Source organism: Mytilus trossulus, chromosome 8 (genome assembly GCF_036588685.1).
Source record: "Mytilus trossulus isolate FHL-02 chromosome 8, PNRI_Mtr1.1.1.hap1, whole genome shotgun sequence".
NCBI classification, from domain to species: domain Eukaryota; kingdom Metazoa; phylum Mollusca; class Bivalvia; order Mytilida; family Mytilidae; genus Mytilus; species Mytilus trossulus.
The window spans coordinates 71,220,903-71,234,303 of record NC_086380.1 but is presented as its reverse complement, the minus strand read 5'-3'; the positions used below and the strand labels follow the sequence as shown (position 1 = coordinate 71,234,303).

The following is a 13,401-nucleotide window of genomic DNA, read 5'->3' as shown; positions in this document are numbered from 1 at the left end:
ACTGATTACGTATCGATATAGTTGTCGTTCATTAACAGACAACCCTTCTGTTCAGTTTTTCACGATGCTTCATTTGTTTCTTTATATCTTTAGTAAGTTTTGTTTTGCCTGATATATATCTTCTCTGCAAAAAAAACCCGACATTTTGATTAAGACCATCAGTGTCCATTATCAATCAGGAAACAATAACACAAACACTGACGCCATTGTCCTTAAAAACCAAAATCCAACTTCCTTTTGATAACGTTAATCAATAAGGGTTAAAAGCTTTAAGATCAACTTAGAACTATGAATTGAAATAGAAAAAAATAATATCTGGTGATGATCTAAATAGAGGGGTACCTTTGTAACAAGTCAAAAATGGTTCGAATAGAAAGGAGACTGTGGCGTTATATACTTGGACAAGGGAATTTTCGAGTTGTGAAAATTCTATTTTCAATGAATTAGATATGATTCTATTGTTTATTAAAAGAGAACATACTTACTCTTGTACTTTAGTCAGCAATAACTCAGCAGGTGTTATCCATGCATTCAATTGGTTGATATAGTTTGGTACGTTTTTATGGAATGTACCTTTGAGCTTGTTTTTTTGTAAGTATTTGTTTCATACCAATATATGCAGGAAAAATCCCTTACGAGCCTCGTTTGTTTAATTTATGGATAAGTGAATGTATCCGGAAAAAAACTGTTCTGTATGAATTAGACCGGATTGAGACAGACATACACAACTTGTTACAAATTATCTTCAGTTAAATACAAATACTTGCTGACTTAAGGTATGTTAACAAATATTACTCTATTCAGGAAGACAACTTTCAATTCATCTTGTTCAATTTAACTTGTTAAAGTTAAATTCTGAAATTTCATGCGTTAATGGGTCCCTTTATTGTAGGTTAAATCAAGTGGCAAGAATTTCAGTTCATAACTATACCTGATGCTGAAAAAAATCAATATACCTTTAATTACATATTAAGTACTAGTAATCTGAAAAGCAGCGCAAAAGTGTCCTAATTCTATCATTTCATATATCTTTTTACTTTGCAAAAGAAATGTTCATAAGAATTCTACACTGATCCAAAGTCCTTGACCTTTCAGTTAATAACAACATAACTGAAATAATTTACAACTATGCGTAGGAATTATTTTGTTTAAAATAAATACTATTGTATGTTTTTACTGACCAGGCCTGAATTCAAAAATGCGAAATAGAAGTAGTTCAAATCTTGCAAATTCAAAGTTTTCCCTACTTTCAACGTCTGTTTAAATTTAGAATTCTAGTCATAACACAATGCAGTTATACACTATATCATTTTGTACTCATAAATAGAAACTGTATTGGAATACTTTCATTGGGATTCCGGCTAGTATTTTAGCTTGTTTAACAATCTGCTAATTGAACGGAATGATTACGAAAGATACGAACTTTTGGGACGAGAGGGTATACGCGAGAATTGATATTTACCCTACTATGTCCTTGACCGACTGTTCTAATCAAATCAGACGTTTCATAGCTTTTTGTACGCATCAAAATAGGATAAAGTTTGACAAAAACATGATTTGAGGTGAAACAAGTCAGTGTTTTGTATGACCTTAAAAGAACAACAGATCTCCGTTGCCTTAGTTCATTTTAAATCTCTTTGTCAATGTCGCTTCTGGTGGCGGTTTCCTCATCTCTTGTATTAAAAGCTCAGTAACAAACACAGCTATATCAATAGATAATAATAATGTCAAAATCATGAATTAACTATTTACCAAATGTTCATATTTAATACTAAGGATTTCATTTCCCATGTTTCGTAAAACCTTAGCTGTAGTTGACAAAACATTCCAGAGTGTTTGGACCTTAATTTCCCTTCATTTTTTCACATGCTGATTCTAGTGTCAATGATGAATGTATTGTAGACAAATTCCTGGTATCTAAATTTATTGCTAAGTACAGTCTTTTGATGGTGTAAACTTCCCACTAACACCATAGACCATTACACCATTCATAAAACACCATTACACCCTACAACCTGTGAATTTACACCATACACGTTTGTTTTTATTTAAGTATACACCATCCAAGGGCTGTAGGAAATATGTCTTTTGAAAGTCATCATTGCGCTAACAAATAATTCATAACACATAAACATTGCAGGAAAAGCAACTATTTAATGCATTTTGCTGACCCTTATCCTATTCATGCTCCGTAACTTTCTGCATGCGAAATGCGTCTCCATTAGTAAGTATATGATAGACCGCAACTATATAATACTATACCATTTATTATTTTTTGGCAATCTTAGAGAAAAGGGCTGAAGAAAGTTAAACTGGGAACTTTCAATTGAAGTACACGCTGTTAAACGCGTGACATAATGCGTAAAATATTCAAAAATGTTATATTGTTACGACCCGTTGATTTGAAAGCTGATATTTGTACAATGGTCTCCGTTCCACACTTGATACACCACTGGTGTTAAACTGATCACTGTAATTGCAGTCACGGTGATCCCAACATGGAGGAGCCCAAAACAGGTAAACTCGTTTGTTTGTTAATTCACCGTGTACACGCATTGTTTGAAAGAATTACCCAGCCGCTAGGTTGACATGTACGGTACTGTTGTATGTGTGTGTGTTCTTAATATCATATGTGACCTTGTTAACGAAATAATAGCCATTGAAAATTTATGGAAGATCATTGTAACTCCAAAAGAAGATAGTCATAACGTGTGGACAAATAACTTGAAAGATAATCGTAACTGTTATAAATATGTTTATGATCACAGTGACTAGTTTTGTCAGAACCCTCTGCTAACGGAATATTAATTAAAAAAAGTTGTGGAAGGTTACAAAAACGAGTAAACAACATTCGTAATCGAAATTTTTGTTTTAGCATAAATTACCATTTGCATAACATGCATAAGTTTACAATTACACAATTAAGCAGAACAATCAGATATCAAGTCGACGACATGGGTGTCCATTCAATTGGATCTAAAAAAAAAATGCATAACCTCCGATTTTTAAATGTACCACGGACGGAGAACATATCAATCTATCTGTTCCTTGATTTTTGTTTCTGTCCCTCCATTATGTGACTCAAGAAATAAAATTCCAAAAATGGGCAACAATTGTATCAAAAAGAGAAAATCAAGTGCACCTTTTTATGTAAGGACGTGTTTGAGTGGAATAATTTGTCTTTAGAACGTATAAAATGAAAGTATTTGATACATTATCTCGCTTCAGATTGTATAATTTTTATAAAAACACAAGACTACAGGTCGACTTTATAACATAGATATTCACAGTACTTAAAAATGAAATATATGGATCAAGTGAAATATCTTTTTAATGAATCAAAAGAACAGAGTAGGTGTGTTCGAAAAGCAGATTTTTTTCTAAAAGTACTTATTTAAGTAGATTTTCTAGTGGGAAACAACTTAAATTGTTGTGTGTGTATCACTGAAAAATTTTAGTCTGCCCTTCCACGAAATAATGAATTATATAAAAAAAAAATTAAATGTTTATGTATTTTCGAAAATTCCACATGACATGACATGAGGGTCGGGTAAAAACAAAACTTTACGACAAACGAGATGATTTAAGCTTCCATTTCTAAGTAGCAACATTCCGGCAGCACCTGCAAACGGTATATCTCCTAATTGATACGATATTCCCGTGCTTGCATTTCCTATCATGATTTTCTTGATAGAGGGTTGCTACTCACAAGGAAGCTATTAAACCAGGATTCCAAATGGTGAAGTTGAAATCATACCTTTGTAAATTTCGGACGTCATCACGAGTTGGTTGATCGTTTTTTGAATAACTTTTTCACAAATGATATCGGATATGTTACTTACGTCGTAACTACAATCCCCTTCCCTTTCATGAATGTGACCTACCGAATAAGACTTTTTACCGGATTTGTTTTTACGTAAGCAACACGACCGGTGGCACATGTGGAGCAGGATCTGCTTACCTTTCCGGGACACCTGAGATCACCCTTAGCTTTTTTAGTTTTTGAAGGGGTTCATTGTGTTTATTCTTTTGTTTTCCATGTTTTTTTGTCTTTTTCAATTTAAGCCATGGCGTTGTCAGTATATTTTCGATTTATGAGTTTGACTGTCCATTTGGTATCTTTCGTCCCTCTTTTGGAGTACTGGGTGATAATATTTAATGCACTGAGTTAGCAGAGTATATAAATGCAGTGTACAAAGCAGATTTTCGTGCACCAAGTATGTAAAGTTTTTGAATGCAGTTCACCAAGTAAATCTTCTTGCACCTAGCGCTAGAAAAAATGTTTTATTAAACTTGGTACAAGTAATGCACCTTGCCGTATTATTTTTCATATAATTAATGTATTTTATTTCAGGTCATGTATTCTTTGAAGCAGTTATTTGTTGTATTGCTTAATAATAGAAATAATGCAATTATTGAACTTCCATTATGATTTGTTATATTACTTCCTTCAACGAAGAACCACATAAGTAACGACGATTATCCTGACAACCAAACCCCAAAACGTTACATTAAGTAAAAGTATGTGGTGATAATATTTTATGCACCATGTGTATGCAATCTCATTCTAGTTACTACATGGTATATCATTTCTTTCTTGATAATTCATGCTTTCTGATGTTTTCCATTATTGTTTGCTTTTTTGACACATGCACCCCAGCTGTAAAATACATCAGTGGAAATTATTTGCCTTTTCTTTTTGTAGATTTAGCAACAGGATTTCCTGTGATGGATGATGGTATGAACGAACATGACCACGAAAACAATCATTTACGGATAGCGAATTTAGTATTTAAAGTAGCCCCACCAGCAGTGAGGGAATATTTCGACAAGCAGTTTAATCCTGGCGGTCTTCAAACTGTTTTAAATCAACACAGATTCAAAACATTAAAATCTCTGAAATCGAGGCGGATTATAAATCAAAATCAATGGGATTTATTGTTTCCTTTAGTCGGTAATATTATTATTTCCACTATAACATGCGCTATATGAGACTGAAACTGTGATCAATTTGTTTTCATATCATGATTAAAATCCAACATAAATAACTTTGAGCAACAGTTTTGTCTAATAAACATACACATATGCATGACATATGTTTACCAAAACATAACAAGTCAACCTACGTGATAATATGATACGTATTATTAAAAGCCACTTACATTGTAAAACATCCTTTCAGTTAATTATACAAAAAAAAATACATGTTAGATTCGACCATATATCGCCGTTAAACAAAAGCTAAACAAAAAAACAGCATCAACAGCAATAAAACAATGCTCCCTGACAAATGATAACAATCGATAACAGCTCTTCTCTTTTAAATGCACATACTGTTATTTTGAATTTACTATGATTTTCCACAGGTGCTGCATCATCGTTATCATTCGATTTAACTCTAATGATTTGTTTGTTACGTAATTTGGCTAACATTAAAGTAGCAGACATATTACCCTGTGATACAGATGAAAGTATTGAAGCCGATTTGACAAGAATCAAGTACTATCGGAACAAAATTGCACATTCCGATCATAAAATATTGTCAGAGGAAGATTTCAATATCCAATGGGACGCAATAAGCAAGGTAATAAATAAATATACGACAATGTTCTGTTTTGTAGCACACGGTATAGTTACATACATTTATTTATAAACTATATGATCGGGAAAAAAAGCGTGAGAGAAAAATATCAAAACCATTGATTTCAACTATTGCAACATTACAAAGTTATTGTAAAACTACTTTTTCTTCAGATGTTCTACATCAAATGTAGATACTTTAAAATTCCAAATATCCTAAGGAGTACAAAAAATATAAGACTGTTTCATCTTCGTAAAGTATTAAAACATTTGACTTTTCTACACTTAATCTAAGTATTCCCCCATTCCGAACTAATACACAAAATGAAAGAGTTGGTACTGTTTTGTTTCATGAAATATAATGACCAACGTAGATTCATGTATGTTATCTAAGTGAGAGATATCTCGTAATTTTTAAAAACTATTATTAACAAGATGCTTGATTTTTTTACTGACAAAATATTTGATAATACATTTGGAGAACGCTTTCAGTAACAAAAAAACGGCATTCCGATGGGAACCAACATTGCTGCTCTTATTGGCAACTTATTCCTTTATTATCATCAAATACAACTTACTTTTAGATATCAAAAACGAACACAAATGCGACCACTTTCATTTAAGACGGAAACTGTTGCGTAGATTTCAGTAAAACAGATGCCTGTGAATCGTATTGTAAAAAAATAGGCCATATTTATGAAACAGAAGTATTCTACTTTCAAATAGATAGCAAAAAGATTACATTTTATCAATTTTCTAAATCTGCTGCATTTTGGGACCAACAAAGGGTTCTTATTCGCCTTAGTCCTTTGCTTAGGGACTTTTCGTTAAGAATTTATTAGTATTTTTGTTATTTTACATTTTTAAGTGTTGATTGCAAACATTTAATAATTTACGTGTAATTTATTCACAACTTGTTTATTTTTAGACGATGTGCGATTTGAATTCCGACATATAATTCGTTTATTCATGGTGATTCAATAAAAAAATAAATTTTACGAAACTATACACTTGGAAAAACGTATTGCAACACTTCAATTAAACAATGTAAAATTACATAATTGTAGAAAGTGTAGAATTTGGGTTTTACCACATACTTTTAATTCGTTTGTTGTTTAAATATTGAATTCGTGTTATTAAATTACATTTCATGCACAATTAAGACTAGAGCGACGCAACCTTAGAGCTGTACTGAAACAGTTATTCGAGCTTTGTCTTGTCCTTTTATACCGAATAAAATAGTTATGACGCGAAAAACTATTTACTTGCAGCTGTTATGTCCTATCCATGTAGCATTAATATTGGATTATATGTCAGTTAATAATACACATTCAAATTTAAAACATAAACGGGTTAAGAGTATTTGGTAAAAACCAAAATATACCTATTTTAAAATCATGTCATTTTACATTGTGTTCAATGGAAGTGTTGCAATACTTTTTTTCCAAGTGTAGACATCAATGGTTAAACTACTTTAAACTAGTAGAGGCAGCGTTTTACAACAATCATCCGCGATGTTTTGTGTTTTTCAGATATAAGATACTCATAAGTTCATTAATTTCAGGTTGATATTCTTCCTGACAATTTTTAAATTGATTCAAATTAGGAAAACTAAACAAGAATATAAAAATTTGTGATTGAAAATAAAATGTTCAAAGATTACCAGAAATTTCTAAATGTTATGCACGAAAATGATAACTTTTGAGAAATATAGATTACAAGCTTAATGGTTAAGTTTTTACCTACATATTGCTTTGTGTTTAAGGCAATCACTAGACTTGGAGGCGAGAAATTTAAAGCGATATGCCGTGACCTCCAGAGTTACAAACTTGATAAGGAAATATTGGTAGAAATAAGAAATTTAAATGTAACTAGAAATACAATACCTAAAGGCTTGCAAGGTGAGTGGAAAATAGCGTTGAAGTTGTCCATGAGCAATACTATCTGTTAATGTAGACAGCAAAGAAAGAAAAATGCGAATTAGTTATATTTTACTTTACAATCGTCACCTTTATCTATTTTTATGAAAGTTACTGATATAAAAGGTCAATTATTTTCATTTAGATACACTACATTATGAGAAATAATTTTTATTTTTGTAGCTAGCTGAACCTCTCACTTGTAGGACAGTCGAATACAATTCCAGTATATTGACACTAATGTATGAATAAAACAACAAGAAATAAAAGGAAAATGTAAAAAAAAATTGGTGTACAGCGGTCAACATTGTGTTATTAACATAATTATCAATGAAAACAAATAAAAACAAAAGCTTTTGGACTGTGTTAAGCTGTTTCATGGGTTTTTTTGTCTCTTTCGCACGTTTCTCATTTACATTCGTTACTCTGTATTTAAATATAAATATATAATGACATATAGACAAAAACACATAATTTAGCAAATACGAAAGACTAGAATACAAAAGTTTACTGTAGTACAATAACACTATGACGGGATTTATATATACCGAAACACGTGAATAAATATTTCCAAAAATAGAGAGTTGTCTCATTGGCACTCACACCACATCTTTCAATATCTATAAACAGTAAAAGTAATAACTTACAAAGACAAATACAAGAACAATATAGCATGTTATTAAGATGATTAACACCGGCAGTACCTATAATCTTTACTTCATGTCCATCGTGTATAATTTGTGAAGAAAAATGACATATTTATCAACAAGTTCTGAGTATTGTTTGATGAAGATGTTTTTATCAAAAGGACGAGACGTTATTTGACATAACCGTGGTTCGTTAACTTTCTGCTCAGACACTGGGGACGTTATTCAAAGTCAAACTAGAAGATGAATATCCAATGAGACGGAATATGTATATCTCCTCTGTAGATAAAGCTGGTACACTGCTACTTAGGGGTGACATTCATAATTTCAAAACTGAAATGGTCTCGTTTCGTATAGATTATGGTACTAAGGTGACTGCTTATGTCAAGTGTGTGGTACAAATCTGGCACTGAGACGAGGTAATCAACGTCTGTCGTTTTTTTTTTTATTTCGAATTATTGGGGATATATTAACGTAACTCAATCAGAAAAAAATGCATTGTACAAATGAAAGAACATCATCAAAACATTCGATTTTTCAATTACAAAAGGAATGGTGGAATATAAATAAACAGCAATTATTTTTGATAGAACTAATTTTCGAGAAATATTACACTTCTGTACCTATAATAAACATTTCGAGGATCTCTTTATTTTATTGCCAATAACAACAATGTCAACAAAACTAAAAACATTGCTATATTGTATTCAATTTTCTCTTCAGAAGTTCACGATGAAAAAATTAAAGAATGGAGAGACGAAGTTAAAAATGTAGTTGAGACAACAGCTATAAAAGCATTAGAAGACATGAATACTACAACAAACGTCATTTTTGTTATTGGCCCCTCGGGATGTGGGAAGTCTACGTCTGTACACTACGTAGCTTTAATATTACATGATAAACAGGACTATGATATAATACCGGCCTTTTTTCCGACTGATATTACCCAATATTATAACCCAAATAGTCAGCAGATATTCATTTTCGATGATTTATGTGGCAAATATTCTATAGACGTGCAAACACTTAACACATGGATTAAACTTTCGGGTGATATACAAAAGATCCTCGTGCAGGGTAAAGTTAAAATTTTCATGACATGTCGATCACATATTTTCCATGATAAAAAGTTTCATCGATTTAATATATCCGCAGATAGAATAGATTTGATGTGTGCTACGTTTGCTTTATCAGACGAAGAGAGATATCTAATTGCAGAAAAATATTTATCTTCTGGACAAATTCAAACGTTAAAACGACACAAAAATCTCATCCATTTCGACTGCTTCCCACTCTTATGTAGGCTTTTCCTTCATAAAAGTACTTCTGACATTGTGAAGTTCTTTTCTAGTCCGGTAGAAATATTAAAAGATGATTTACTGTCCCTGATGAACGAAGATGACCAGACAACCATCGCAACACTATCTCTTTTTGTCTTATACAATAATTGTATTACCGATGATGACATTTCTCTACGCAATAAAGCAATGAAAGATATTTTGTACCATCTTTCCGATATCTTCTTAACATCCCAACAGTTGTCCATTGCAGTTGTGAGGAATCAAATTGAAAGTCTCAAGAACTCTTATGTAAAGAAAACCAGAAATGAATATCGTGTTATTCATGATAAATTATTTGATATTTTGGCCTCGTTTTATGGGGAACACACGAAAGACCTTCTTCTAGAACTCTGCCCAGCCGAATTTATTCGTGATCGATTCCAATTTGAATCAATAGAAGAAGATATGGATGAATGTATCATTAAGATAAATAAGAACCAAGAAAATCAATATTTTGATCGTCTTTATAAAGATATAGTCAATGGATTCGGATGTACTGTCTTTACAAACAGACAGTTGCAATTTGAATCTTTCCGTTACAAATTTATTGCAAACATACAGCGACGAATTAGCTTAAATAAAACCTCGCTTTTATTTTCCGGAGAGTCTCCGTTTTTAGACGTTGTGAAGAAAGGACACTACGATATCGTTGAAATGCTTTTAAAATTTAACCTTGACGTAAATGTTCGTGATAAAATGGGTAGAACACCTCTCTACTTAGCTGCGGAAGAGGGTCATACTATCATTGTTAAACTATTGTTAACACACGGCTGTGACCTACATTTATATCGGCAGGATTATTGGCACAGAGGAGAGACACCTATCTACATAGCCTCATCAAAGGGATATCTCGATATTGTTAAGTTGCTATTCAAAACGAAAAAAGATTGTTACAGATGTAGACAGGACGACTTTTATGCAGGGAGAACTCCACTTCATGAAGCAGCAGACAACAATCATTTTGAAATTGTAAAATATTTTTTGAACCAAAAATGTGATCCGAATATAATAAATGAAAATAATGAATCACCTTTATGGCTTGCATCGAGAAAAGGCCATACCGATATGGTCAATTTATTAATGAACTATGAAGCGGACCCTAATCTACACACAAAGAAGAATGGCACACCTCTTTCAATAGCTTCATGGTATGATTGGAAGACTATAGTGAAAATATTATTACAACATAAAGCAGATCCTAATATTGTTAATAGTAGAAAGTGTTCGCCATTATTTTATGCTGCTGCCGTAGGTAATACAGAAATCGTTGAACTTTTAATACAAAATGGAGCAAATGTTAATGCAGCAGCACAAGATTTAAAAACACCAATGTTCGTCGCTGCACTTCAAGGGGAATTTTCTGTTGTTGAAATTCTCATTGCTCATAAAGCGGACGTAAATATTTGTGATGTTTACAACGAATCGCCAATATTTGTAGCTGCAAGACACGGTGAAATTAAAATTGTTAACCTTCTGTTACGTAATGGTGGGAAACCAAATATTCGAACAACATATAACAAAACCGCATTTTATATCGCGCTCAAGAAAGGTCACAATGACATTGCTGAAATTCTTAAAAGACATATGTCACACACAGAGAGGCTTAATATAGCTGCTAATATCGAAGGGCATACAAGTATGGAGCTTACATGTAAAAGACATCATTGTAATCCTGATAGAACTACGATTGTAAACGGTTCTGTGTATTCTTGCTGTTCTATTATATGACTTATATTAAACCAATTCCAAATAAATTTGACATTATAATTGAAATATATATCATTCATGTACTAGATTTGACACCTTATTTTTTGCTAAATTTTATATTCAGAATTTTTAAATGATGTTGATTTCAATTACCGTATTTACGTGTACATTTCGTGTGTACAAGGTATATTTAATGTTTCATAAGTTATGATCTTGAAATTCACAATGCGTTCAAATTGTCTGTAACATTTGTTTACATTTGAAACACTTTAAAATATACATTATTTTCTGTTTATTTATTCTGGTCAAGATTAAACTTCAATCATACGGTTTTCAGTATTTCTAGTTGATCACTTATTTTAATATAAAATACACATGCGTGTATTTATTCTCTTTGAGAAGCGAAATCCATCTGTGATCTATTTTTTGTTGACAACATGATCATAACGAACTTTGTTGTTAGCAACGCTATCTGTGTATATACAGAAAGATTTGAAAATTCTTCATTGAGGATTCTATCGCAGGCAGATTTCTTTTCTTTGGATTAAAAAAAAACTGATTTGTAACACTCTAATTTTATTTTTTGACTCCAATAAAAGGATTCGGGCTTTGCAAATTGTTTTGTTAATTGCACTGGACTGCATACATGGATGTGCGTTAACTGTGATCTAGATTTCAATCCTTTAACTTAAACATAATTCTATATTGGTAACGAATAATCTAAGTGATGTTACAAAGTAGGATAACGAAAAAATACTCTGTCAAAAATTAAAAACGGAAAGACCCTCATCAAATGGCAAAATCAAAAGCTCAAGTTAGTATAGTTTGTAAAACAACAACAGCCGATTACAGATACAAAATCTTGTTTACCAATCTATATCGCCATCCTACAGATGGGATCCACCTCAAGGCCATTCCGGCAGTATATATCAAAATTCTTTCTTGGTAAAAGTGGTTGAGAATCAAATCGATCTTAGGAATCACTTGCAAGGACCGCAATCGCGTTGCATCGTATGTTTTGGTGCGTACTCCCTAAAACAACGGATTATGTATACCTAATACAGAGATAAAGACATCGAAACAACATATATGAGTCGGCATGGAACTGGATGCATATGCCGTAGCACCAACACAACCAGGGATTTCACAACCGAATACCATAGAGTGTAAAGTCTATCAATCAAGACACATTTAACCGTTCAATTAGATAAGGGAGACGTGCCGAACACGTAGTATTCTATCTGCACGAGGCATCTACCGAAACGTTACCATCCTGTGTTAGAGATATATACATTATAATTAACAAAGTCCGTTATGGAATAACCGTTTCACAAATGATATCGGATATGTTCCTTACGTCGTAACTACAATCCCCTTCCCTTTCATGAATTTGACCTACCGAATTAGACTATTTACCGGATTTGTAATCACATAAGCAACACGACGGGTGCCGCATGTGGAGCAGGATCTGCTTACCCTTCCGGAGCACCTGAGATCACCCCAAATTTTTGGTGGGGTTCGTGTTGTTTATTCTTTAGTTTTCTATGTTGTGTCATGTGTACTATTGTTTTTCTCTTTTTCTTTTTCTTTTTTAGCCATGGCGTTGTCAGTTTGTTTTAGATTTACGAGTTTGACTGTCCCTTTGGTATCTTTCGTCCCTCTTTCATCTAAGTGATGTCAGTTTCTGTCCAACCGTACATAGAATAAAGGATAAAACATATGCAGTTATCTATGCATCTAACCTTGACCTCGATTTAGGTATTGCAAATGAGGGTTGATTTGAACAAAAATTTATGACCAAAGAGATGATTTCAGCTTGTGATAGTGAATTTTACATTTTTATATACCAATATGTAAGCAGCACGTGCATATTGAGTGAATATACGATTAACCAGTAGAGCTTGCATTTCCTATAATACCCTAACATGATTTTCTGAAAAGTTGGTTTTTGCATTCAAGAATGCCACACATAAAGTAAGTGTTTCATGTGGTTAAGATGAAATCATTTCTTACGGAAGTCATCACGAGGCTGGTTATAAATAACGACGGAAATGTTCCTAATATTTTTATCATTATTCCTTCCCCATTTCCTTGCCCTCTTATGTGATATTTCCCAATTATACTTATCAACATATTATATTTATAAGGGCAACAAGGTACATATGTTGGTGCCATAGAGACAGGATCTGCTTTCATTTCTAAATCACA

The 13,401-nt window shown here is 32.5% G+C and overlaps 1 protein-coding gene across 3 annotated transcripts; it reads left to right on the top strand.

Moving 5' to 3' along the window:
• Nucleotides 1-680: 680 nt before the first annotated feature.
• Nucleotides 681-11,702, top strand: LOC134681361 (uncharacterized). 3 transcript variants are annotated; one of them, XM_063540958.1, is made up of 5 exons: nucleotides 681-776; nucleotides 4,706-4,954; nucleotides 5,367-5,584; nucleotides 7,346-7,481; nucleotides 8,870-11,702. In XM_063540958.1, exons 2-5 carry the CDS (start codon nucleotides 4,729-4,731, stop codon nucleotides 11,212-11,214), a joined length of 2,925 nt encoding a protein of 974 aa, XP_063397028.1. In that variant the 5' UTR covers nucleotides 681-776; nucleotides 4,706-4,728; the 3' UTR covers nucleotides 11,215-11,702. The 3 variants fall into 3 exon arrangements, with proteins under 3 accessions (XP_063397028.1, XP_063397029.1, XP_063397030.1); XM_063540959.1 differs by lacking the exon at nucleotides 4,706-4,954 and having other exon boundaries at nucleotides 705-776; nucleotides 8,870-11,701; XM_063540960.1 differs by lacking the exons at nucleotides 681-776; nucleotides 4,706-4,954; nucleotides 7,346-7,481 and having other exon boundaries at nucleotides 5,435-5,584; nucleotides 8,870-11,701.
• Nucleotides 11,703-13,401: the final 1,699 nt, after the last annotated feature.

Coding starts and splice junctions, on each gene's coding strand:
- LOC134681361 (XM_063540958.1), top strand. CDS start 4,729: ATGGATGATGGTATGAACGAACATGACCACGAAAACAATCATTTACGG. Junction 4,955..5,366: donor TTTATTGTTTCCTTTAGTCG/GTAATATTATTA, acceptor GATTTTCCACAG/GTGCTGCATCATCGTTATCA. Junction 5,585..7,345: donor AATGGGACGCAATAAGCAAG/GTAATAAATAAA, acceptor TTTGTGTTTAAG/GCAATCACTAGACTTGGAGG.